This window comes from Catharus ustulatus, chromosome 3 (genome assembly GCF_009819885.2).
Source record: "Catharus ustulatus isolate bCatUst1 chromosome 3, bCatUst1.pri.v2, whole genome shotgun sequence".
NCBI classification, from domain to species: Eukaryota; Metazoa; Chordata; class Aves; order Passeriformes; family Turdidae; genus Catharus; species Catharus ustulatus.
Window position 1 is genome coordinate 4888846 of NC_046223.1, and position 25025 is coordinate 4913870.

General features: G+C 47.1%; 1 protein-coding gene across 1 annotated transcript in view; it reads right to left on the reverse strand.

Annotated features, from left to right (window-relative positions):
• Positions 1–24149, reverse strand: part of LOC116994711 (TOG array regulator of axonemal microtubules protein 2-like) — a 41373-nt gene extending 17224 nt beyond the window's left edge. Inside the window, 13 exon segments of the mRNA XM_033056616.1 lie at positions 2655–2701; positions 4170–4330; positions 5862–6070; positions 6683–6752; positions 6903–6933; positions 10215–10288; positions 12446–12654; positions 15069–15115; positions 16584–16744; positions 18254–18462; positions 20866–20912; positions 22371–22531; positions 24051–24149. Of these exon segments, the coding sequence (XP_032912507.1) occupies positions 2655–2701; positions 4170–4330; positions 5862–6070; positions 6683–6752; positions 6903–6933; positions 10215–10288; positions 12446–12654; positions 15069–15115; positions 16584–16744; positions 18254–18462; positions 20866–20912; positions 22371–22531; positions 24051–24149 (1525 nt within the window).
• Between the last annotated feature and the right edge of the window lie 876 nt (positions 24150–25025).

Consider the following 25025-nt stretch of genomic DNA (forward strand, 5'->3'; position numbering starts at 1 on the left):
AAAAACTCTCCAAGAGAGTTGTTAAAATTCAGACAACTAATCATTCTATGCAACAGCTTCACAGAGGATAAAATCAAGTGTCAGCAAAGTAGAAAAAATACAATGTCATAAATCAGGATTTTTTGGCCCTACAGAATGGTTAGTTGAATAATAAAATAGAGTTAGATATAGGCTTTGAGGAAGGAGGACAATTCTGGATGGAAGGTGGGGCCTTGGAAAATAAGAGCATCCGAAAAGTTGACAGGGAAACTGCTGAGCCCAGGGTAACCTCCTTGGGACCACTGCAGTCAGTCAGGTCTGTCAAACGTAGTCTCAGTCAACACACTTCCGGGAAACTTCTAAATAGCTACACAGGGAAACATGCTCCTGCCAGCAGCCACTTGAGGCAGGCCTGGGAACACCCTGACCCACTTGCACAGAGCTCCCAGGGGAACACCCTGGCCTCTGGGCTGTCCTGGGACAGCAGGGAGCCCAGAGCCCTGTGCTCTCCAGCAATGGCTCAGCTGCACATGCAGCCTCCTGCTCCTCTCCCTGCCCCACAGCTCAGCAGCCCTACAGCTCCATGGGGCACTGGCAGCAGCACAGCTCATGGCAGGGGGCACCTGCAGGGCAGAACTGTTCCCTGCCAATGTGCGCAGGTTCTCCCTGCTGGCACAAGACCTTTCCTCCCTCCAGAGAGCGGCGCAGCCTCCAACTTAGTTCTGTGTGAGCCTGAGACATGCTCACAAGGGAGCAAGTGAATTAGGTGAACCCCCACTTTTACAATCAATCCATCTAGAGCTAGAGACATCCAAGGGGATTTTGAATTATTCTAAAAATTGGTTTGTTTTTATTTTTCATGAAACTAGCATCACTATAATTCCTCTGAACATATGGAGCTGGCAAGCTAGGTAAGAGAACTTCTACTTATTGGCTTTTGTGTTGCTAATCGCCCATCCGCTACATTGGGATGCCCCCAAAACAGTTGGTAGGCCACAGGGGTTGCCAGAATTTTAGATATACACCGAGGAAGGAATTGCTTTCCAACACTACTTTCCATGGCCTTTCCCACTTAGTTCAGGGCAGGGTTTTGTCGGTTGCTTTTATTTGTCTTCAACCAAGGAGGCCCTGACACATGAACCAGGGCAGCCCATGTAAGAAGTAAAAGAAGCTTTACACTCCCCATTACATGTCCTGAATATTCAAAGGAGTCCAAACCTGCAGGGAACAAATTTGGCATCCAATTGCAAATTGTCACTTTGCTGTGCTTCATTCTTCCATTGGTTTACTCCATGCTTTTTTTTCTACACAGACATCCAAACACATCTTAAGCATCACCTACATCAAAACGTTTCTAGTCTTATCTAATACTGACAATTCAAAATTTGCTTAATAGAAATAGCAGAGGGGAGGTCATTTTAAAATACTCTCTGACAGAGTTGTTAAAATGCAGAGCACTAATCAATCTTCACATGGCTTTGCACAGGACACAGTCATAGGGCAGCCATGCAGAAAGAGAGGAATATCAGTCTTAAAACTGGCTTCTTTTCTCCTGTAGAATGTTCCACTCAATTTTGAAGGATAGACAGGTATGCTTAAGTGAGATAGGAAATTCCTAGTCCAGTAAGAGTCCAGCAAAAATGTCACCTTACTTACTGGGCAATACTTCTGCCTAGCTGCATTAAGCATTCCGCCTGCATATCAACAATTAAGGAGTCATTCCAAAGGTGACGTACTCGGGATTTGCCAGAAATAACCCTGAGCAAAGGGACCAGGTTATATGGCATCAACAAAATTATTTCTTCAAATTTCATCTCTCCTATCATGACAAAGCCAGAGACAGCAAAGGAACAACAGGAGACTTTTCTTTGCAACTTTCAATTCAAAAGCATTGGCTGACACAGATGCACATTTTGTCTGGCACAATTCTACTTGTCAGGGACCAGGCAAGGCAGGGATGGAGGTACAAGTCAGAAGGCATCTCCTCCCCAAGCCTCAGCCTGCAACACTGACACAGACACAGAGAGTCAGGCAAGAGGTTTGGCACTGTCAACCTGCCATAGGTGGCTTTGGGCTTGTTCTGTCAAACAATGGCAAACTCAGACCCTGAATAGGTTGCATCCATTTGGAAGTCTCCTTCTGCTTAAGTGGAAAACTCACAAGGACTTTCTGTCACAGGAGGTTTCCCTATTCCTCCCTGTGCAAAACCAGGCAATATCCATGAATCTCCTTCAGATCTGAAAGGGTTCAGCTCACAAACTGCCCCAAGGAAATGTTTTCTCCTTCAAGGGCACGGGGAAGGAGTGGGAACATTTCTCATTTCATGCTAAATGCCTTCTTTTTCTCTACTAATTGTAACACAAGAAAAACTGCAGGGAGATAAAAGGCATGGGCAGGATGGAGAGGAATGTTTCCTTTGCCTGGGTTGCATTTCCAGGGCCCCAAGGTCTCACTCCAGCTCCTGCCATTCAACATTTCACACTGGAGGAATTTTCTCTGCACCACCAGAGCACACTCCCAGGCACTGGGCTCTGGGAGATTCCACTGAGCCCATCAAGGAGTTGAAATGAATTTAAAGAAATTCTTAAAAGGATGGTTTTAACCAAGCTTTCAAAATGTCACCTTTGAGTCAAAATTCCAATGGTCATTTTAGGACAGACATGCCCTGTACCTACCTGCATGTTCAGACATCTTCTCTTTGCTTTGGTTGCTGGATCTCGACCTTGAGAAAATGGAAGACAAAAGAACATATGAGGAGGGAGAAAGACAAGGGAGGGAAGAGGTGTAGCATGAAAGGAGGCAAACCTTCCTCACTCGGTCACTCTGATGAAGCAGAAAATGCAACACATCAACCCAACAAGATGCAAAGCTGATTAATTGCCCTTAAGCTTTCAGTTGCTGCACTCAGACAGAGTTGGCCAAGCTTCAGCTGAAACACCGCAGGCATTCTTCAACTTGCATCCTAACTCCGCAATTCTGCTGTCTCTCCTTTTGGATCCCAGTGGCTCCTACAGCCTCTCAGAAGCAGCAAGAGCTGCTAAGCTGAGACACGAGTCTGTATGGAGAGCAGCTACTTTGGTACTGCTGCCAAAGCTTGACTTTGCCTGCTTGTGCCTTACACTGGGGCCAGTCTGGTGTTCCATTTGTGCCGAGTACTGCTGTGTCCTGACAATGATATTCTACCTCCTTGCTCTTTCAAGACAAAAATGGCTTTTTCCAACTCAGTTGCTGGGCAAGAGTATTTAGAATTGCACTTTAAAAGCCCTACCTAACCATTTCAATTGGAATGGTACTTCTGTGACTGTTTCTTTCTTGTTATTTAACCCTCCTTATCTCTTGGATAAGCTTGACAGCTACATTTTCTCACACATATCCCAACCAGTATCTTTCCATCGGGCACATGCCTTGAACTCCTCCCCAGCACTTTGTCCTCTTTGATTTAATCCCAGGCCTCAATATTAAACATTGATCTTATTATACAACTATATCCCAGAATTTTCTGGGATTTTATTTCACAGTGGAGGCCCAGGCACAGAGAAATTACACCTTGTATTTGCTTCAGGATCCCTTTCCTTCCAAACAGTTGGCAACTCACATTGGTCTCCAGAATGCGGCAAATACACCCAGCATGTAATTGCTTTCCAAAGCCTGTTTTCATGGCCTGTCTAACTGTAACCACCACTGAGTTCAGGTTTGGGTTTTGTTGATTGTTTTTATTTCTCTTTACAACAAAGGAAATGTTGGCACATGAACAACGTCACCCAGTGTTAAAATTAAAAGAAGCAGCACTGAAATTAGCACACACCTCTTCTGCAGCCAATATTTCTCCGAACACGTTTGTGGGGGCTGAATTAGACTGTGAAGTATTCCTTGATATGCAGTGTCCAGACCCATGCAATACAGTTCCCAAATGACACCACAAACATTACAGAGGGAATCAAGTGCCAAGTCCAGCAGAAGACCCATCTTGAGATGCTTCTAAGCCCTAACTCCTCTTCCCCACCACCACCTCTGCTCTTGGGGCATACATTTTGGGGTTTGACATTGAGCTGCATCATCAGAGATGGGCAAAATGATGCATACACAGAGGTTTGCCTAAATGCATGGGAGAGTCGACTGTGCAAAAGAACTTCACAAGATGGGAAGAACGAGCAGAATAGCACACTGGAGCGGCAGACACCTTGGCTTACCTCATCTCCTGGGGCTCCTGGACATCCAGCTGCAGAGAGCTGTACAGAGACCCTGTAGCACTGCCGACATGGGGACTTTCTGCCTTGCGTATAGGGGGGATCAAAGGCAGTCCCAGTGACCCCTTCTTCATATCCCCACCACTGGGATACAGTAAGGAAGCCTGGAAAAATTAGAACACTATGCTGAGATCAAGCATCCAGCCTTGCCCTAGTCATGACTCAAGACATTTAGCCATGCTTTTAACCGGGACCTGGCAGGAAAAGATAAGTGAAATGCATGGGGAATCTTGGTCCAGGATGTGGAGTGGAAAGGGAAGTGGTGAGGGAGAGTCCATGTCCCAGATTTGCCACCTCTCTCCTTGTGCTCACTTCTCTGCAAATGTGGCTACATTCCTGGCTGGAATTCACATGTTTGGAATCAAGATTTTTCTGGGGTTCCACTGCCTCCACTGGCCCATTACATGGCATGGAACTGAGTATAGACCAGTAGTCTCTCCCTGCCCATTATGCACCTCACAGTTGGTGAGGATCTCCAGTCAAGTCCCCACAAAGTCAGTCTGCAGGATGTCTAAACCTGCTTTTCAAAAGCCCCTCATTTCTTCTGTTGCTGCCCTACCCTCTTACACTTCCCCAGCAGCATTTCAGCCCAGAAGTTCCTGAGCTCCCTTGATGCTCAGGGCTCTCCAGCTCTCACACCTCCCTCATCTCAGGCTCACTGGCATTTAGAAAGATCAGGAGAACTCCCTGCCCTGCTGCTCTCTGGAAGCTATCTGTCCACCCATGTTGCTCCAGGGCCCCCATCCCATTGCTACAAAGAGAAGTAGAGGCAGAAGGGGAAGATGCACACCATTCCTTACTATCCCATCATTTCTGGCACAGCTAAAGAGCCAAATCAGGACCTGTTCAAACTCCAGTGAAAGGATCAGATTCTGTCAGGAATATATTGGGTTCTTTGTCAGCAAGACTGAAATGAAATACACAAGACTTGGATGGGACATTCTGTTTACCAAAGCTGTTGTTCATCTGCCTCCTCCTGCACCCCACGGCAAACCCAAAACAACTGCAGGTGCTGGCCCTGCTGCAAAGGCAATCGTGTGGCTGGGCTCTGGGTTGCACCCCCCAGGGCACCCTCTGGATAAAGCCATGCCAGAGCACACAGATGCCCAGAAGCTGATGAACTCTAGAAAGAGCATCAGAGGCAATTTTGCAGAGGGGCATGGCTGTATAACTCAAGTACTGAGAACACTGGAAACTGACTTTGCAGGACTGTGTGTTCCAGCAAACAAGTTTTTCTTCCCAAGCAGACACAGGTGACAGAAAACTACACCATGTCAGAGACATGGTTCACAGATACCCATAGGTTACTAAATGTAGAAGAATTGCTTGGCCAGATTGGACAGCTTTAGCTGCTCTGACATCTTTTTGGGGTTTTCTCATCCGTAAGAGAGAGGAGAAGGTAAAACAGAGCCCAGAAAGCATTCAAGGACCTCTCCTGCTATTGATACACGCCGCAGATATGAAGTCTGCGCTACACATCCATTGCAACGACAACCTGAAGCAGAAGTGTCCAGCTGAGCTCTTCCTTGCCTCAGTTGCTTCCATGGGATCACATCACAGGAAAAGGTCACTGAGTTCTGCCTACAGCACAGAAACTGAAAATCTACCGCTCAGAACTTAGCTTGGTCTCCTCACCTTATGTCCTTTTCCCATTGAACTCTGCTCCTGGTTGTTTCTACTTTCATCATCATAGCCAGTGCCATTTTTCCCATTTTCTTGCTCTCCAGTGCGCATCTTGTTTGGCTCGGTAGAAGGAGAGCTCTTCCAAATGGAAACGAATGGCTTGGAGAGACTAGAGGGATTTGCCAGGGCAGACCTCTTGGCGAGAGTGTAGCCAGTTAGACCTGCAAAGTGGAGACATAAAATGTAACATATGCCGCAATGCAAACCTAAAGCATTTGAAGCTCCATATTTCATGGGATGTATTTCAAGAAAACTTCTAAATAACTGCCCAGGGAAACATGCTCCTGCCAGCAGCAACTTGAGGCAGGTCAGGGGCACACCCTGACCCACTTGCACAGAGCTCCCAGGCAAACACCCTGGCCTCTGGGCTGCCCTGGGACAGCAGGGAGCCCAGAGCCCTGTGCTTTCCAGCAATGACTCAGCTGCACATGCAGCCTCCTGCTCCTCTCCCTGCCCCACAGCTCAGCAGCCCTACAGCTCCATGGGGCACTGGCAGCAGCACAGCTCATGGCAGGGGGAACCTGCAGGGCAGAGCTGTTCCCTGCCAATGTGCGCAGGTTCTCCATGGTGGCACAAGACCTTTCCTCCCTCCAGAGAGCGGTGCAGCTCCCACCTTACTTCTGTGTGAGCCTGAGACATGCTCACAAGGGAGCAAGTGAATTAGCTGAACCCCCACCTTTACAATCAATCCATCTAGAGGTAGAGACACCCAAGGGATTTTGAATTATCGCGAAAAGTTAGTTTGTTTTTATTTTTCATGAAACTAACATCACTATAATTCCTCTGAACATATGGAGCTGCTAAGCCAGGTAAGAGAGCTACTACTCCTTTGCTTAGGTGTTGCTCAGTTCCCATCCACTGCTTTCGGATTCTTTTGGAACAGATGGCATCCTACAAGGGTTTCCTGAATTTCAAAATTATACCTAGGTAGCAATTGCTTTCCAACGCTACTTTTCATGGCCTTTCCCACTTAGTTCACGGCGGGGTTTTTGCTTGCTTTTATTTGTCTTCAACCAAGGAGGTCCTGACACATGAACCAGGGCAGCCCATGTTAGAAGTAAAAGAAGCTTTACACTCCCCATTACATGTCCTGAATATTCAAAGGAGCCCAAACCTGTAGGGAACAAATTGTGCATCCAATTGCAAATTGTCACTCTGCTCTGCTTAATTCTTCCATTGGTTTACTCCATGCTTTCTTTTCTACACAGACATCGAAGGCCAAGACATATATCACCTGCATCAAAACATTTCTAGTCTTTTCTTAATACTGACAATTCAAAATTTTCTTAGTGAAAATAGCCAAGGGTAGGCCATTTTAAAATACTCTCCTGCAGAGTTGTTAAAATGCAGAGAACTAATCAATCTTCACATGCCTTTGCATAGGATGCAGTCATAGGGCAGCCATGCAGAAAGAGAGAAATATCAGTCTTAAAAGGTATTTGTCCTGTAGAATGATTTGGTTATTTACAAAAAAGAGACAAGTAAGGTTAAGCGAGATAGGAAATTTCTAGTCCAGTAAGAGTCCAGCAAAAATGTCACCTTACTTACTGAGCAATACTTCTGCCTAGTTGCATTAAGCATTCCCCCTGCATATCAACAATTAAGGAGTCATTCCAAAGGTGATATACAGTAAATTCACGAAGACAAGCCGCACTGAGTATAAGCCGCATCTCTGGGTGTTGGCAAATATTTCGTTTTTTGTCCATAAATAAGCCGCACCTGAATATAAGTCGCTCTGTCATTCGCAGCGAGGACCCGCGTGCAACAAATTTGCCAAATAGTAACAGAACGGCGGCACGGAGGGGTTTACTGGCTCAGCTAAGGCTGTGCAGGCTCAGCCCGCTAGGGGCTGCTGACGGGGCCAGGTAGCCCAGCCCGGCACTGCTGCTTGGCGGGGCCACTGGGGGCCAGCCACCGCTGCCACTGGGCTCGGTCACCACGGCCCGACGCTGCCCTGTGGTGGCAGGCACTGACGGAGTCCCCCTCGCTCCCGTGGCGGCGGCAGCGGGTGGGGACGGAGCCCCCCGCCGCCTCCCAGAGCCGCGGCAATGGTGGTCCGGGTCCCTCCTCTCCTCCCCGAGCCGCGGCAATGGTGGCCTGGGGCCCCCCCGTCTCTCCCCCGGGCTGCGGCAGAGGAGGGAAGGAGGGAGCTCACCCGTCTCTCTCCTCGCGCCCCGTGCTGCCTGCAGGGAGCCAGGTTCCACCCACGGTGCAACAGAGAAGCAATTTGTAACAATCGCAAAATGCCCACTTTGCAGCAAGCTCGGCTCGGCACTCTGGCTGGAACTTCTGAGGTTGTAAATGTCAGAAAATTATTCACATATTAGCTGCTAAGGAATATTGGCCGCAATTCCGGTTTAGGAGCAAAATCTTAGTCAAATTGGTGCGGCTTGTATTCATGAAATTACTGTACTCGAGATTTGGCAGAAATAACCCTGAGTAAAGGGACCAGGTTATATGATCCTATTTTTGGCATCAACAAAATTATTTCTTCAAATTTGGTCTCTCCTATAATGACAAAGCCAGAGACAGCAAAGGAATAACAGAAGACTTTCTTTGCAACTTTCAATTCAAAAGCATTGGCTGACACAGATGGCACAATTCTACTTGTCAGGGACCAGGCAAGGCAGGGATGGCGGTACAAGTCAGAAGGCATCTCCTCTCCAAGCCTCAGCCTGCAACACTGACATAGACACAGAGAGTCAGGCAAAAGGTTTGGCACTGTCAACCTGCCATAGGTGGCTTTGGGCTTGTTCTGTCAAACGATGGCAAACTCAGACCCTGAATAGGTTGCATCCATTTGGAAGTCTCCTTCTGCTTAAGTGGAAAACTCACAAGGACTTTCTGTCACAGGAGTTTCCCTATTTCTCCCTGTGCAAAACCAGGCAATATCCATGAATCTCCTTCAGATCTGAAAGGATTCAGCTCACAAACTGCCCCAAGGAAACATTCTTTCCTTCAAGGGCATGGGGAAGGAGTGGGAACATTTCTCATTTCATGCTAAATGCCTTCTTTTTCTCTACTAATTGTAACACAAGAAAAACTGCAGGGAGATAAAAGGCATGGGCAGGATGGAGAGTAATGTTTCCTTTGCCTGGGTTGCATTTCCAGGACCCCAAGGTCTCACTCCAGCTCCTGCCATTCAACATTTCACACTGGAGGAATTTTCTCTGCACCACCAGAGCACACTCCCAGGCACTGGGCTCTGGGAGAGTCCACTGAGCCCATCAAGGAGTCGAAATGAATTTAAAGAAATTCTTAAAAGGATGGTTTTAACCAAGCTATTAAAATGTCACCTTTGAGTCAAAATTCCAATGGTCATTTTAGGACAGACATGCCCTGTACCTACCTGCATGTTCAGACATCTTCTCTTTGCTTTGGCTGCTGGATCTCGACCTTGAGAAAATGGAAGACAAAAGAACATATGAGGAGGGAGAAAGACAAGGGAGGGAAGAGGTGTAGCAAGAAAGGAGGCAAACCTTCCTCGCTCGGTCACTCTGATGAAGCAGGAAATGCAACACATCAACCCAACAAGATGCAAAGCTGATTAATTGCCCTTAAGCTTTCAGTTGCTGCACTCAGACAGAGCTGGCCAAGCTTCAGTTGAAACACCGCAGGCATTCTTCCACTTGCATCCTAATTCTGCAATTCTGCTGTCTCTCCTTTTGGAGCCCAGTGGCTCCTACAGCCTCTCAGAAGCAGCAAGAGCTGCTAAGCTGAGACACGAGTCTGTATGGAGAGCAGCTACTTTGGTACTGCTGCCAAAGCTTGACTTTGCCTGCTTTTGCCTTACACTGGGGCCAGTCTGGTGCTCAATGTGCTCCGAGCACTCCTGTGTCCTGAGAAGGATATTCCACCTCCTTGCTCTTTCAAGACAAAAATTGCTTTTTCCAACTCAGTTGCTAGGCAAGGGTATTTAGAATTGCACTTTAAAACTCTGACCTAACCATTTCAATTGGAATGATATTTCCCTGACTCCTTCTTTCCTGTTATTTAACCTCCCTTTATGCCTTGGATAAGCCTGACAGCTACATTTTCTCACACATATCCCAACCACTCTCTTTCTCTTAGGTACAGTCCAATAACTTTTCTCTAGCACCTTGCCCTTTTTTTATTTACATCCCAGGCCTCAGCATTAAACATTGATCAGATTCTACATCTATACCCCAAAATTCATCTGGGATTTCATTTCACAGTGGAGGCCCAGGCACAGAGAAATTATGCCTTACATTTACTTTGGGATCCCTTTCCTTCCAAACAGTTGGCAACTCACAGTGGTCTCTAGAATGTGGCAATTACACTCACCCTGTTTTATTGGACTTTCTATCTGTAACCACCACTGAGTTCAGGGTTGGAATGTGTTGGTTGTTTATATTTCTCTTTACAACAAAGGAAATTTTAGCACATGAACAACGTCACCCAGTGTTAAAATTAAAAGAAGCAGCACTGAAATTAGCACACACCTCTTCTGCAGCCAATATTTCTCCTAACACGTTTGTGGGGGCTGAATTAGACCGTGAAGGATCACAGTATTCCATGACATGCAGTGTCCAGACCCATGCAATACAGTTCCCAAATGACATCACAAACATTACAGAGGGAATCAAGTGCCAAGCCCAGCAGAGGACCCATCTTGAGATGCTTCTAAGCCCTAACTCCTCTTCCCCACCACCACCTCTGCTCCTAGGGCATACATTTTGGGGTTTGACATTGAGCTGCATCATCAGAGATGGGCAAATCGATGAATACACAGAGGTTTGCCTAAATGCATGGGAGAGCTGACTGTGCAAAAGAACCTCACGAGACGGGAAGAACGAGCAGAACAGCACACTGGAGCGTCAGACACCTTGGCTTACCTCATCTCCTGGGGCTCCTGGACATCCAGCTGCAGAGAGCTGTGCAGAGACCCTGCAGCACTGCCAACATGGGGACTTTCTGCCTTGCGTATAGGGGGGATCAAAGGCAGTCCCAGTGACCCCTTCTTCATATCCCCACCATTGGGATACAGCAAGGAAGCCTGGAAAAATTAGAACACCATGCTGAGATCAAGCATCCAGCCTGCCCTAATCATGACTCAAGACATTTAGTCATGCTTTTAACTGGAACCTGGCAGGAAAAGACAAGTGAAACGCATGGGGAAACTTGGCCCAGGATGTGGAGTGGAAAGGGAAGTGGTGAGGGAGAGTCCATGTCCCAGATTTGCCACCTCTCTCCTTGTGCTCACTTCTCAGCAAATGTGGCTACCTTCCTGGCTGGAATTCACATGTTTGGAATCAAGATTTTTCTGGGGTTCCACTGCCTCCCCTTGTCCTTTACATGGCATGGAACTGAGTATAGATCAGTAGTCTCTCCCTGCCCATTATGCACCTCACAGTTGGTGAGGATCTCCAGTCAAGTCCCTACAAAGTCAGTCTGCAGGATGTCTAAACCTGCTTTTCTAAAGCCCCTCATTTCTTCTGTTGCTGCCCTTCCCTCTTACACTTCCCCAGCAGCATTTCAGCCCAGAAGTTCCTGAGCTCCCTTGATGCTCAGGGCTCTCCAGCTCTCACACCTCCATCATCTCAGGCTCACTGGCATTTAGAAAGATCAGGAGAACTCCCTGCCCTGCTGCTCTCTGGAATCTCTCTGCCCACCCAAGTTGCTCCAGGGCCCCCCATGCCATGGCTGCAAAGGGGAGTGGAGGCAGCAGGGGCAGATGCACACCATTCCTTACTATCCCATCATTTCTGGCACAGCTAAAGAGCCAAATCAGGACCTGTTCAAACTCCAGTGAAAGGATCAGATTCTGTCAGGAATATACTGGGTTCTTTGTCAGCAAGACTGAAATGAAGTACACAAGACTTGGATGGGACATTCTGTTTACCAAAGCTGTTGTTCATCTGCCTCCTCCTGCACCCCATGGCAAACCCAAAACAACTGCAGGTGCTGGCCCTGCTGCAAAGGCAATTGTGTGGCTGGGCTCTGGGCTGCTCTCCCCAGGGCACCCTCTGGATAAAGCCATGCCAGAGCACACAGATGCCCAGAAGCTGATGAACTCTAGAAAGAGCATCAGAGGCAATTTTGCAGAGGGCCATGGCTGTATAACTCAAGTACTGAGAACACTGGGAACTGACTTTGCAGGACTGTGTGTTCCAGCAAAGAAGTTGTTCTTCCCAAGCAGACACAGGTGACAGAAAACAACACCATGACAGAGACATGGTTCACAGATACCCATAGGTTACTAAATGTAGAAGAATACTTGGTCAGATTGGACATCTGACTTGTTGTTGGGGTTTTCTCATCCATAAGAGAGAGGAGAAGGTAAAATAGAGCCCAGAAAGCATTCAAGGATCTCTCCTGCTATTGATACACGCCGCAGATATGAAGTCTGTGCTACACACCCATTGCAAAGACAACCTGAAGCAGAAGTGTCCAGCTGAGCTCTTCCTTGCCTCAGTTGCTTCCACGGGATCACATCACAGGAAAAGGTCTCTGAGCTCTGCCTACAGCACATAAACTGAAAATCTACCGCGCAGAACTTAGCTTGGTCTACTCACCTTATGTCCTTTTCCCATTGAACTCTGCTCCTGGTTGTTTCTACTTCCATCATCATAGCCAGTGCCATTTTTCCCATTTTCTTGCTCTCCAGTGCCCGTCTTGTTTGGCTTCGCAGAAGAAGATCTTTTCCAAATGGAAACGAATGGCTTGGAGAGACTAGAGGGATTTGCCAGGGCAGAGCTCTTGGCGAGAGTGTAGTCAGTCAGACCTGCAAAGTGGAGACATAAAATGTAACATATGCCGCAATGTAAACCTAAAGCATTTGAAGCTCCATATTTCATGGGATGTATTTCAAGAAAACTTCTAAATAACTGCCCAGGGAAACATGCTCCTGCCAGCAGCCACTTGAGGCAGGTCAGGGGCACACCCTGACCCACTTGCACAGAGCTCCCAGGGAAACACCCTGGCCTCTGGGCTGTCCTGGGACAGCAAGGAGCCCAGAGCCCTGTGCTCTCCAGCAATGGCTCAGCTGCACATGCAGCCTCCTGCTCCTCTCCCTGCCCCACAGCTCAGCAGCCCTACAGCTCCCCGGGGCACTGGCAGCAGCACAGCTCATGGCAGGGGGCACCTGCAGGGAGAGCTGTTCCCTGCCAATGTGCGCAGGTTCTCCAGGCTGGCACAAGACCTTTCCTCCCACCAGAGAGCGGCGCAGCCTCCAACTTACTTCTGTGTGAGCCTGAGACATGCTCACAAGGGAGCAAGTGAATTAGCTGAACCCCCACCTTTACAATCAATCCATCTAGAGCTAGAGACATCCAAGGGGATTTTGAATTATCGATAAAAATTGGTTTGTTTTTATTTTTCATGAATCTAACATCACTATAATTCCTCTGAACATATGGAGTTGCTAAGCCAGGTAAGAGAGCTTCTACTCCTTTGCTTAGGTGTTGCTCAGTTCCCATCTACTTCTTTCAGATCCCTTTGGAAGAGATGGCAGCCTACAAGGGTCTCCCGAATTTCACAATTATACCTAGGTAGCAATTGCTTTCCAACGCTACTGTTCATGGCCTTTCCCACTTAGTTCAGGGCGGGGTTTTTGCTTGCTTTTATTTGTCTTCAACCAAGGAGGTCCTGACACATGAACCAGGGCAGCCCATGTTAGAAGTAAAAGAAGCTTTGCACTCCCCATTACGTGTCCTGAATATTCAAAGGAGCCCAAACCTGTAGGGAACAAATTGGGCATCCAATTGCAAATTGTCACTTTTGCTGTGCTTCATTCTTCCATTGGTTTACTCCATGCTTTCTTTTCTACACAGACATCAAAGGCCAAGACATACATCACCTGCATCAAAACATTTCTAGTCTTTTCTTAATACTGACAATTCAAAATTTTCTTAGTGAAAATAGTCGAGGGCAGGTCATTTTAAAATACTCTCCTGCAGAGTTGTTAAAATGCAGAGAACTAATCAATCTTCACATGGCTTTGCACAGGATACAGACGTAAGACAGTCATGCAGAAAGAGAGGAATATCAGTCTTAAAAGGCATTTCTCCTGTAGAATATTTTTGTTAGTTACAAAAAAGAGGCAAGTAAGGTTAAGTGAGATAGGAAATTTCGAGTCCAGTAAGAGTCCAGCAATAAAGTCACGTTACTTACTGACCAATACTTCTGCCTAGTTGCATTAAGCATTCCCCCTGCATATCAACAATTAAGGAGTCATTCCAAAGGTGATATACTCGAGATTTGGCAGAAATAATCCTGAGCGAAGGGACCAGGTGATATGATCCTATTTTTGGCATCAACAAAATTATTTCTTCAAACTTCATCTCTATCATGACAAAGTCAGAGACAGCAAAGGAACAACAGGACACTTTCTTTGCAACTTTCAATTCAAAATCATTGGCTGACACAGATGCACATTTTCTCTGGCACAATTCTACTTGTCAGGGACCAGGCAAGGCAGGGATGGAGGTACAAGTCAGAAGGCATCTCCTCCCCAAGCCTCAGCCTGCAACACTGACACAGACACAGAGAGTCCGGCAAGAGGTTTGGCACTGTCAACCTGCCATAGGTGGCTTTGGGCTTGTTCTGTCAAACGATGGCAAACTCATACCCTGAATAGGCTGCATCCATTTGGAAGTCTCCTTCTCCTTAAGTGGAAAACTCACAAGGACTTTCTGTCACAGGAGGTTTCCCTATTTCTCCCTGTGCAAAACCAGGCAATGTCCATGAATCTCCTTCAGATCTGAAAGGGTTCAGCTCACAAACTGCCCCAAGGAAACATTCTTTCCTTCAAGGGTAGGGGGAAGGAGTGGGAACATTTCTCATTTCATGCTAAATACCTTCTTTTTCTCTACTAATTGTAACACAAGAAAAACTGCAGGGAGATAAAAGGCATGGGCAGGATGGAGAGGAATGTTTCCTTTGCCTGGGCTGCATTTCCAGGACCCCAAGGTCTCACTCCAGCTCCTGCCATTCAACATTTCACACTGGAGGAATTTTCTCTGCACCACCAGAGCACACTCCCAGGCACTGGGCTCTTGGAGAGCCAATGAGTCCATCAAGGAGTTGAAATGAATTTAAAGAAATTCTTAAAAGGATGGTTTTAACCAAGCTATTAAAATGTCACCTTTGAGTCAAAATTCCAATGGTCATTTTAGGACAGACATGCCCTGTACCTACCTGCATGTTCAGACATCTTCTCTTTGCTTTGGCTGCTGGATCTCGACCTTGAGAAAATGGAAGACAAAAGAACATATGAGGAGGGAGAAAGACAAGGGAGGGAAGAGGTGTAGCATGAAAGGAGGCAAACCTTCCTCGCTCGGTCACTCTGATGAAGTAGGAAATGCAACACATCAACCCAACAAGATGCAAAGCTGATTAATTGCCCTTAAGCTTTCAGTTGCTGCACTCAGACAGAGCTGGTCAAGCTTCAGCTGAAACACCGCAGGCATTCTTCAACTTGCATCCTAACTCCGCAATTCTGCTGTCTCTCCTTTTGGATCCCAGTGGCTCCTACAGCCTCTCAGAAGCAGCAAGAGCTGCTAAGCTGAGACATGAGTCTGTATGGAGAGCAGCTACTTTGGTACTGCTGCCAAAGCTTGACTTTGCCTGCTTGTGCCATACACTGGGTCCAGTCTGGTGTTCCATTTGTGCCGAGCACTGCTGTGTCCTGAGAAGGATATTCCACCTCCTTGTCCTTTCAAGACAAAAATGGCTTTTTCCAATTCACCTGCTAAGCAAGGGTATTTAGAATTGCACTTTAAAAGCCCTACCTAACCATTTCAATTGGAATGATATTTCCCTGACTCCTTCTTTCCTGTTATTTAACCTCCCTTTATCTCTTGGATAAGCTTGACAGCTACATTTTCTCACACATATCCCAACCAATATCTTTCCATTGGGCACATGCCTTGAACTCCTCCCTAGCACTTTGTCCTCTTTGATTTAATCCCAGGCCTCAATAGTAAACATTGATCTTATTATACTACTATATCCCAGAATTTTCTGGGATTTTATTTCACAGTGGAGGCCCAGACACAGAGAAATTACACCTTATATTTACTTTGGGATCCCTTTCCTTCCAAACTGTTGGAACTCACAGTGGTCTCCAGAATGCGGCAAATACACCCAGCAAGTAATTGCTTTCCAAAGACTGTTTTCATGGCCTGTCTATCTGTAACCACCACTGAGTTCAGGTTTGGGTTTTGTTGATTGTTTTTATTTCTCTTTACAACAAAGGAAATGTTGGCACATGAACAACGTCACCCAGTGTTAAAATTAAAAGAAGCAGCACTGAAATTAGCACACACCTCTTCTGCAGCCAATATTTCTCCGAACACGTTTGTGGGGGCTGAATTAGACTGTGAAGTATTCCGTGATATGCAGTGTCCAGACGCATGCAATACAGTTCCCAAATGACACCACAAATAATTCAGAGGGAATCAAGTGCCAAGTCCAGCAGAAGACCCATCTTGAGATGCTTCTAAGCCCTAACTCCTCTTCCCCACCACCACCTCTGCTCTTGGGGCATACATTTTGGGGTTTGACATTGAGCTGCATCATCAGAGATGGGCAAAATGATGAGTACACAGAGGTTTGCCTAAATGCATGGGAGAGCTGACTGTGCAAAAGAACCTCACGAGATGGGAAGAACGAGCAGAACAGCACACTGGAGCGGCAGACACCTTGGCTTACCTCATCTCCTGAGGCTCCTGGACATCCAGCTGCAGAGAGCTGTGCAGAGACCCTGCAGCACTGCCAACATGGGGACTTTCTGCCTTGCGTATAGGGGGGATCAAAGGCAGTCCCAGTGACCCCTTCTTCATAACCCCACCACTGGGATACAGCAAGGAATCCTGGAAAAATTAGAACACCGTGCTGAGATCAAGCATCCAGCCTGTCCTATTCATGACTCAAGACATTTAGCCATGCTTTTAACTGGGACCTGGCAGGAAAAGATAAGTGAAACGCATGGGGAATCTTGGTCCAGGATGGGGAGTGGAAAGGGAAGTGGTGAGGGAGAGTCCATGTCCTAGATTTGCCTTGTGCTCACTTCTCTGCAAATGTGGCTACATTCCCGGCTGGAATTCACATGTTTGGAATCAAGATTTTTCTGGGGTTCCACTGCCTCCACTTGCCCTTTGCATGGCATGGAACTGAGTATAGATCAGTAGTCTCTCCCTGCCCATTATGCACCTCACAGTTGGTGAGGCTCTCCACTCAAGTCCCCACAAAGTCAGTCTGCAGGATGTCTAAACCTGCTTTTCTAAAGTCCCTCATTTCTTCTGTTGCTGCCCTTCCCTCTTACACTTCCTCAGCAGCATTTCAGCCCAGAAGCTCCTGAGCTCCCTTGATGCTCAGGGCTCTCCAGCTCTCACACCTCCATCATCTCAGGCTCACTGGTATTTAGAAAGATCAGGAGAACTCCCTGTCTTGCTGCTCTCTAGAAGCTCTCTGCCTGCCCAAGTTGCTCCAGGGCCCCCATGCCATGGCTGCAAAGGGGAGTGGAGGCAGCAGGGGCAGATGCACACCATTCCTTACTATCCCATCATTTCTGGCACAGCTAAAGAGTCAAATCAGGACCTGTTCAAACTCCAATGAAAGGACCAGATTCTGTCAGGAATATACTGGGTTCTTTGTCAGCAAGACTGAAATGAAGTACACAAGACTTTGATGGGACATTCTGTTTACCAAAGCTGTTGTTCATCTGCCTCCTCCTGCACCCCACGGCAAACCCAAAACAACTGCAGGTGCTGGCCCTGCTGCAAAGGCAATCGTGTGGCTGGGCTCTGGGCTGCACTCCCCAGGGCACCCTCTGGATAAAGCCGTGCCAGAGCACACAGATGCCCAGAAGCTGATGAACTCTAGAAAGAGCATCAGAGGCAATTTAGCAGAAGGCCATGGCTGTATAACTCAAGTACTGAGACAACTGGGAACTGACTTTGCAGGACTGTGTGTTCCAGTAAACAAGTTTTTCTTCCCTAGCAGACACAGGTGACAGAAAACAACACCATGTCAGAGACATGGTTCACAGATACCCATAGGTTAATAAATGTAGAAGAATTACTTGGTCAGATTGGACATCTGACTTCTTGTTGGGGTTTTCTCATCCGTAAGAGAGAGGAGAAGGTAAAACAGAGCCCGAAAAGCATTCAAGGATCTCTCCTGCTATTGATACACGCCGCAGATATGAAGTCTGTGCTACACACCCATTGCAAAGGCAACCTGAAGCAGAAGTGTCCAGTTGAGCTCTTCCTCGCCTCAGTTGCTTCCATGGGATCACATCACAGGAAAAGGTCACTGAGTTCTGCCTACAGCAAATAAACTGAAAATCTACCGCTCAGAACTTAGCTTGGTCTCCTCACCTTATGTCCTTTTCCCATTGAACTCTGCTCCTGGTTGTTTCTACTTTCATCATCATAGCCAGTGCCATTTTTCCCATTTTCTTGCTCTCCAGTGCCCGTCTTGTTTGGCTCGGTAGAAGGAGAGCTCTTCCAAATGGAAACCAATGGCTTGGTGGGACTAGAGGGATTTTCCAGGGCAGACCTCTTGGCGAGAGTGTAGCCAGTCAGACCTGCAAAGTGGAGACATAAAATGTAACATATGCCGCAATGCAAACCTAAAGCATTTGAAGCTCCATATTTCATGGGATGTATTTCAAGAAAACTTCTAAATAGCTGCCCAGGGAAACATGCTGCTGCCAGCAACCACTTGAGGCAGGCCAGGGGCACACCCTGACCCACTTGCACAGAGCTCCCAGGGAAACACACTGGCCTCTGGGCTGCCCTGGGAGAGCAGGGAGCCCAGAGCCCTGTGCTCTCCAGCAATGGCTCAGCTGCACATGCAGCCTCCTGCTCCTCTCCCTGCCCCACAGCTCAGCAGCCCTACAGCTCCATGGGGCACTGGCAGCAGCACAGCTCATGGCAGGGGGCACCTGCAGGGCAGAGCTGTTCCCTGCCAATGTGCACAGGTTCTCCATGCTGGCACAAGACCTTTCCCCCCTCCAGAGAGCGGCGCAGCCTCCAACTTACTTCTGTGTGAGCCTGAGACATGCTCACAAGGGAGCAAGTGAATTAGGTGAACCCCCACCTTTACAATCAATCCATCTAGAGCTAGAGACATCCAAGGGGATTTTGAATTATCGAGAAAAATTGGTTTGTTTTTATTTTTCATGAAACTAACATCACTATAATTCCTCTGAACATATGGAGCTGCTAAGCCAGGTAAGAGAGCTTCTACTCCTTTGCTTAGGTGTTGCTCAGTTCCCATCTACTTCTTTCAGATCCCTTTGGAACAGGTGGCAGCCTACAAGGGTCTCCAGAATTTCACAATTATACCTAGGTAGCAATTGCTTTCCAACGCTACTTTTCATGGCCTTTCCCACTTAGTTCAGGGCGGGGGTTTTTGCTTGCTTTTATTTGTCTTCAACCAAGGAGGTCCTGACACATGAACCAGGGCAGCCCATGTTAGAAGTAAAAGAAGCTTTACACTCCCCATTACATGTCCTGAATATTCAAAGGAGCCCAAACCTGTAGGGAACAAATTGGGCATCCAATTGCAAATTGTCACTCTGCTCTGCTTCATTCTTCCATTGGTTTACTCCATGCTTTCTTTTCTACACAGACATCGAAGGCCAAGACATACATCACCTGCATCAAAACATTTCTAGTCTTTTCTTAATACTGACAATTCAAAATTTTCTTAGTGAAAATAGTCGAGGGCAGGCCATTTTAAAATACTCTCCTGCAGAGTTGTTAAAATGCAGAGAACTAATTAATATTCACATGGCTTTGCGTAGGATACAGACGTAAGAAAGTCATGCAGAAAGAGAGGAATATCAGTCTTAAAAGGCATTTCTCCTGTAGAATATTTTCGTTAGTTACAAAAAAGAGACAAGTAAGGTTAAGCGAGATAGGAAATTTCTAGTCCAGTAAGAGTCCAGCAATAAAGTCACGTTACTTACTGAGCAATACTTCTGCCTAGCTGCATTAAGCATTCCCCCTGCATATCAACAATTAAGGAGTCATTCCAAAGGTGATCTACTCGAGATTTGGCAGAAATAATCCTGAGTGAAGGGACCAGGTGATATGATCCTATTTTTGGCATCAACAAAATTATTTCTTCAAACTTCATCTCTATCATGACAAAGCCAGAGACAGCAAAGGAATAACAGAAGACTTTCTTTGCAACTTTCAATTCAAAATCATTGGCTGACACAGATGGCACAATTCTACTTGTCAGGGACCAGGCAAGGCAGGGATGGAGGTACAAGTCAGAAGGCATCTCCTCCCCAAGCCTCAGCCTGCAACACTGACACAGACACAGAGAGTCCGGCAAGAGGTTTGGCACTGTCAACCTGCCATAGGTGGCTTTGGGCTTGTTCTGTCAAACGATGGCAAACTCAGACCCTGAATAGGCTGCATCCATTTGGAAGTCTCCTTCTCCTTAAGTGGAAAACTCACAAGGACTTTCTGTCACAGGAGGTTTCCCTATTTCTCCCTGTGCAAAACCAGGCAATGTCCATGAATCTCCTTCAGATCTGAAAGGCTTCAGCTCACAAACTGCCCCAAGGAAACATTCTTTCCTTCAAGGGTAGGGGGAAGGAGTGGGAACATTTCTCATTTCATGCTAAATGCCTTCTTTTTCTCTACTAATTGTAACACAAGAAAAACTGCAGGGAGATAAAAGGCATGGGCAGGATGGAGAGGAATGTTTCCTTTGCCTGGGCTGCATTTCCAGGACCCCAAGGTCTCACTCCAGCTCCTGCCATTCAACATTTCACAATGGAGGAATTTTCTCTGCACCACCAGAGCGCACTCCCAGGCACTGGGCTCTGGGAGAGTCCACTGAGTCCATCAAGGAGTTGAAATGAATTTAAAGAAATTCTTAAAAGGATGGTTTTAACCAAGCTTTCAAAATGTCACCTTTCAGTCAAAATTCCAATGGTCATTTTAGGACAGACATGCCCTGTACCTACCTGCATGTTCAGACATCTTCTCTTTGCTTTGGCTGCTGGATCTCGACCTTGAGAAAATGGAAGACAAAAGAACATATGAGGAGGGAGAAAGAAAAAGGAGGGAAGAGGTGTAGCATGAAAGGAGGCAAACCTTCCTCGCTCGGTCACTCTGATGAAGCAGGAAATGCAACACATCAACCCAACAAGATGCAAAGCTGATTAATTGCCCTTAAGCTTTCAGTTGCTGCACTCAGACAGAGCTGGCCAAGCTTCAGTTGAAACACAGCAGGCATTTTTCAACTTGCATCCTAACTCCCCAATTCTACTGTCTCTCCTTTTGGAGCCCAGTGGCTCCTACAGCCTCTCTGAAGCAGCAAGAGCTGCTAAGCTGAGACACGAGTCTGTATGGAGAGCAGCTACTTTGGTACTGCTGCCAAAGCTTGACTTTGCCTGCTTGTGCCTTACACTGGGGCCAGTCTAGTGCTCCTTGTGCTCCAGCACTGCTGTGTCCTGAGAAGGATATTCCACCTCCTTGCCCTTTCAAGACAAAAATGTTTTTTTCCAACTCAGCTGGTAGGCAAGGGTATTTAGAATTGCACTTTAAAAGCCCTACCTAACCATTTCAATTGGAATGATATTTCCCTGACTCCTTCTTTCCTGTTATTTAACCTCCCTTTATCTCTTGGATAAGCTTGACAGCTACATTTTCTCACACATATCCCAACCAATATCTTTCTCTTAGGTACAGTCCAATAACTTTTCTCTAGCACCTTGCCCTTTTTTAATTTACATCCCAGGCCTCAGCATTAAACATTGATGAGATTCTACATCTATACCCCATAATTCATCTGGGATTTCATTTCACAGTGGAGGTCCAGGCACAGAGAAATTATGCCTTACATTTACTTTGGGATCCCTTTCCTTCCAAACAGTTGGTAACTCACAGTGGTCTCTAGAATGTGGCAATTACACTCACCCTGTTTTATTGGACTTTCTATCTGTAACCTCCACTGAGTTCAGGTAGGATTGTGTTGGTTGTTTTTATTTCTCTTTACAACAAAGGAAATTTTAGCACATAAACAACGTCACCCAGTGTTAAAATTAAAAGAAGCAGCACTGCAATTAGCACACACCTCTTCTGCAGCCAATATTTCTCCGAACACGTTTGTGGGGGCTGAATTAGACTGTGAAGGATCACAGTATTCCATGACATGCAGTGTCCAGACCCATGCAATACAGTTCCCAAATGACACCACAAACATTACAGAGGGAATCAAGTGCCAAGCCCAGCAGAGGACCCATCTTGAGATGCTTCTAAGCCCTAACTCCTCTTCCCCACCACCACCTCTGCTCTTGGGGCATACATTTTGGGGTTTGACATTGAGCTGCATCATCAGAGATGGGCAAAATGATGAATACACAGAGGTTTGCCTAAATGCATGGGAGAGCTGACTGTGCAAAAGAACCTCACGAGATGGGAAGAACGAGCAGAACAGCACACCGGAGCGTCAGACACCTTGGCTTACCTCATCTCCTGGGGCTTCTGGACATCCAGCTGCAGAGAGCTGTGCAGAGACCCTGCAGCACTGCCAACATGGGGACTTTCTGCCTTGCGTATAGGGGGGATCAAAGGCAGTCCCAGTGACCCCATCTTCATAACCCCACCACTGGGATACAGCAAGGAATCCTGGAAAAATTAGAACACCGTGCTGAGATCAAGCATCCAGCCTGCCCTATTCATGACTCAAGACATTTAGCCATGCTTTTAAATGGGACCTGGCAGGAAAAGATAAGTGAAACACATGGGGAATCTTGGCCCAGGATGGGGAGTGGAAAGGGAAGTGGTGAGGGAGAGTCCATGTCCCAGATTTGCCAGCTCTCTCCTTGTGCTCACTTCTCTGCAAACGTGGCTACCTTCCTGGCTGGAATTCACATGTTTGGAATCAAGATTTTTCTGGTGTTCCACTGCCTCCACTTGCCCATTACATGGCATGGAACTGGGTATAGATCAGTAGTCTCTCCCTGCCCATTATGCACCTCACAGTTGGTGAGGCTCTCCAGCCAAGTCCCCACACAGTCAGTCTGCAGGATGTCTAAACCTGCTTTTCAAAAGCCCCTCATTTCTACTGTTGCTGCCCTTCCCTCTTACACTTCCTCAGCAGCATTTCAGCCCAGAAGCTCCTGAGCTCCCTTGATGCTCAGGGCTCTCCAGCTCTCACACCTCCCTCATCTCAGGCTCACTGGTATTTAGAAAGATCAGGAGAACTCCCTGCCTTGCTGCTCTCTAGAAGCTCTCTGCCTGCCCAAGTTGCTCCAGGGCCCCCATGCCATGGCTGCAAAGGGGAGTGGAGGCAGCAGGGGCAGATGCACACCATTCCTTACTATCCCATCATTTCTGGCACAGCTAAAGAGTCAAATCAGGACCTGTTCAAACTCCAGTGAAAGGACCAGATTCTGTCAGGAATATACTGGGTTCTTTGTCAGCAAGACTGAAATGAAGTACACAAGACTTTGATGGGACATTCTGTTTACCAAAGCTGTTGTTCATCTGCCTCCTCCTGCACCCCACGGCAAACCCAAAACAATTGCAGGTGCTGGCCCTGCTGCAAAGGCAATCATGTGGCTGGGCTCTGGGCTGCACTCCCCAGGGCACCCTCTGGATAGAGCCATGCCAGAGCACACAGATGCCCAGAAGCTGATGAACTCTAGAAAGAGCATCAGAGGCAATTTTGCAGAAGGTCATGCCTGTATAACTCAAGTACAGAGACAACTGGGAACTGACTTTGCAGGACTGTGTGTTCCAGTACACAAGTTGTTCTTCCCAAGCAGACACAGGTGACAGAAAACTACACCATGACAGAGACATGGTTCACAGATACCCATAGGTTAATAAATGTAGAATTATTACTTGGTCAGATTGGACATCTGACTTCTTGTTGGGGTTTTCTCATCCGTAAGAGAGAGGAGAAGGTAAAACAGAGCCCAGAAAGCATTCAAGGATCTCTCCTGCTATTGATACACGCCGCAGATATGAAGTCTGCGCTACACACCCATTGCAAAGACAACCTGAAGCAGAAGTGTCCAGCTGAGCTCTTCCTTGCCTCAGTTGCTTCCATGGGATCACATCACAGGAAAAGGTCACTGAGCTCTGCCTACAGCAAATAAACTGAAAATCTATCGCGCAGAACTTAGCTTGGTCTCCTCACCTTATGTCCTTTTCCCATTGAACTCTGCTCCTGGTTGTTTCTACTTTCATCATCATAGTCAGTGCCATTTTTCCCATCTTCTTGCTCTCCAGTGCGCATCTTGTTTGGCTTGTTAGAAGGAAAGCTCTTCCATAGGGAAACGAATGGCTTGGAGAGATGGTGCCTAGAGGGATTTGCCAGGGCAAACCTCTGAGCAAGAGGGCAGCCCGTCAGACCTGCAAAGTTGAGACATGAAATGAAACATATGCCGCAATGCAAACCTAAAGCATTTGAAGCTCCATATTTCATGGGATGTATTTCAAGAAAACTTCTAAATAGCTGCCCAGGGAAACATGCTCCTGCCAGCAACCACTTGAGGCAGGCCAGGGGCACACCCTGACCCACTTGCAGAGATCCCAGGGAAACACCCTGGGACAGCAAGGAGCCCAGAGCCCTGTGCTTTCCAGCAATGGCTCAGCTGCACATGCAGCCTCCTGCTCCTCTCCCTGCCCCACAGCTCAGCAGCCCTACAGCTCCATGGGGCACTGGCAGCAGCACAGCTCATGGCAGGGGGCACCTGCAGGGCAGAGCTGTTCCCTGCCAATGTGCGCAGGTTCTCCATGCTGGCACAAGACCTTTCCGCCCTCCAGAGAGCGGCGCAGCCTCCAACTTACTTCTGTGTGAGCCTGAGACATGCTCACAAGGGAGCAAGTGAATTAGGTGAACCCCCACCTTTACAATCAATCCATCTAGAGCTAGAGACATGCAAGGGGATTTTGAATTATCGAGAAAATTTCTTTGATTTTATTTTTCAAGAAACCACAATCAGTATAATTCGTCTGAACAGTATGGAGCTGGCAAGCCAGGTAAGAGAGCTTCTATTCCTTGCTCCCATCTACTGCTTTTACATCCCTTTGGAACAGGTGGCAGCCTACAAGGGTCTCCAGAATTTCACAATAATACCTAGGTAGCAATTGCTTTCCAACGCTACTTTTC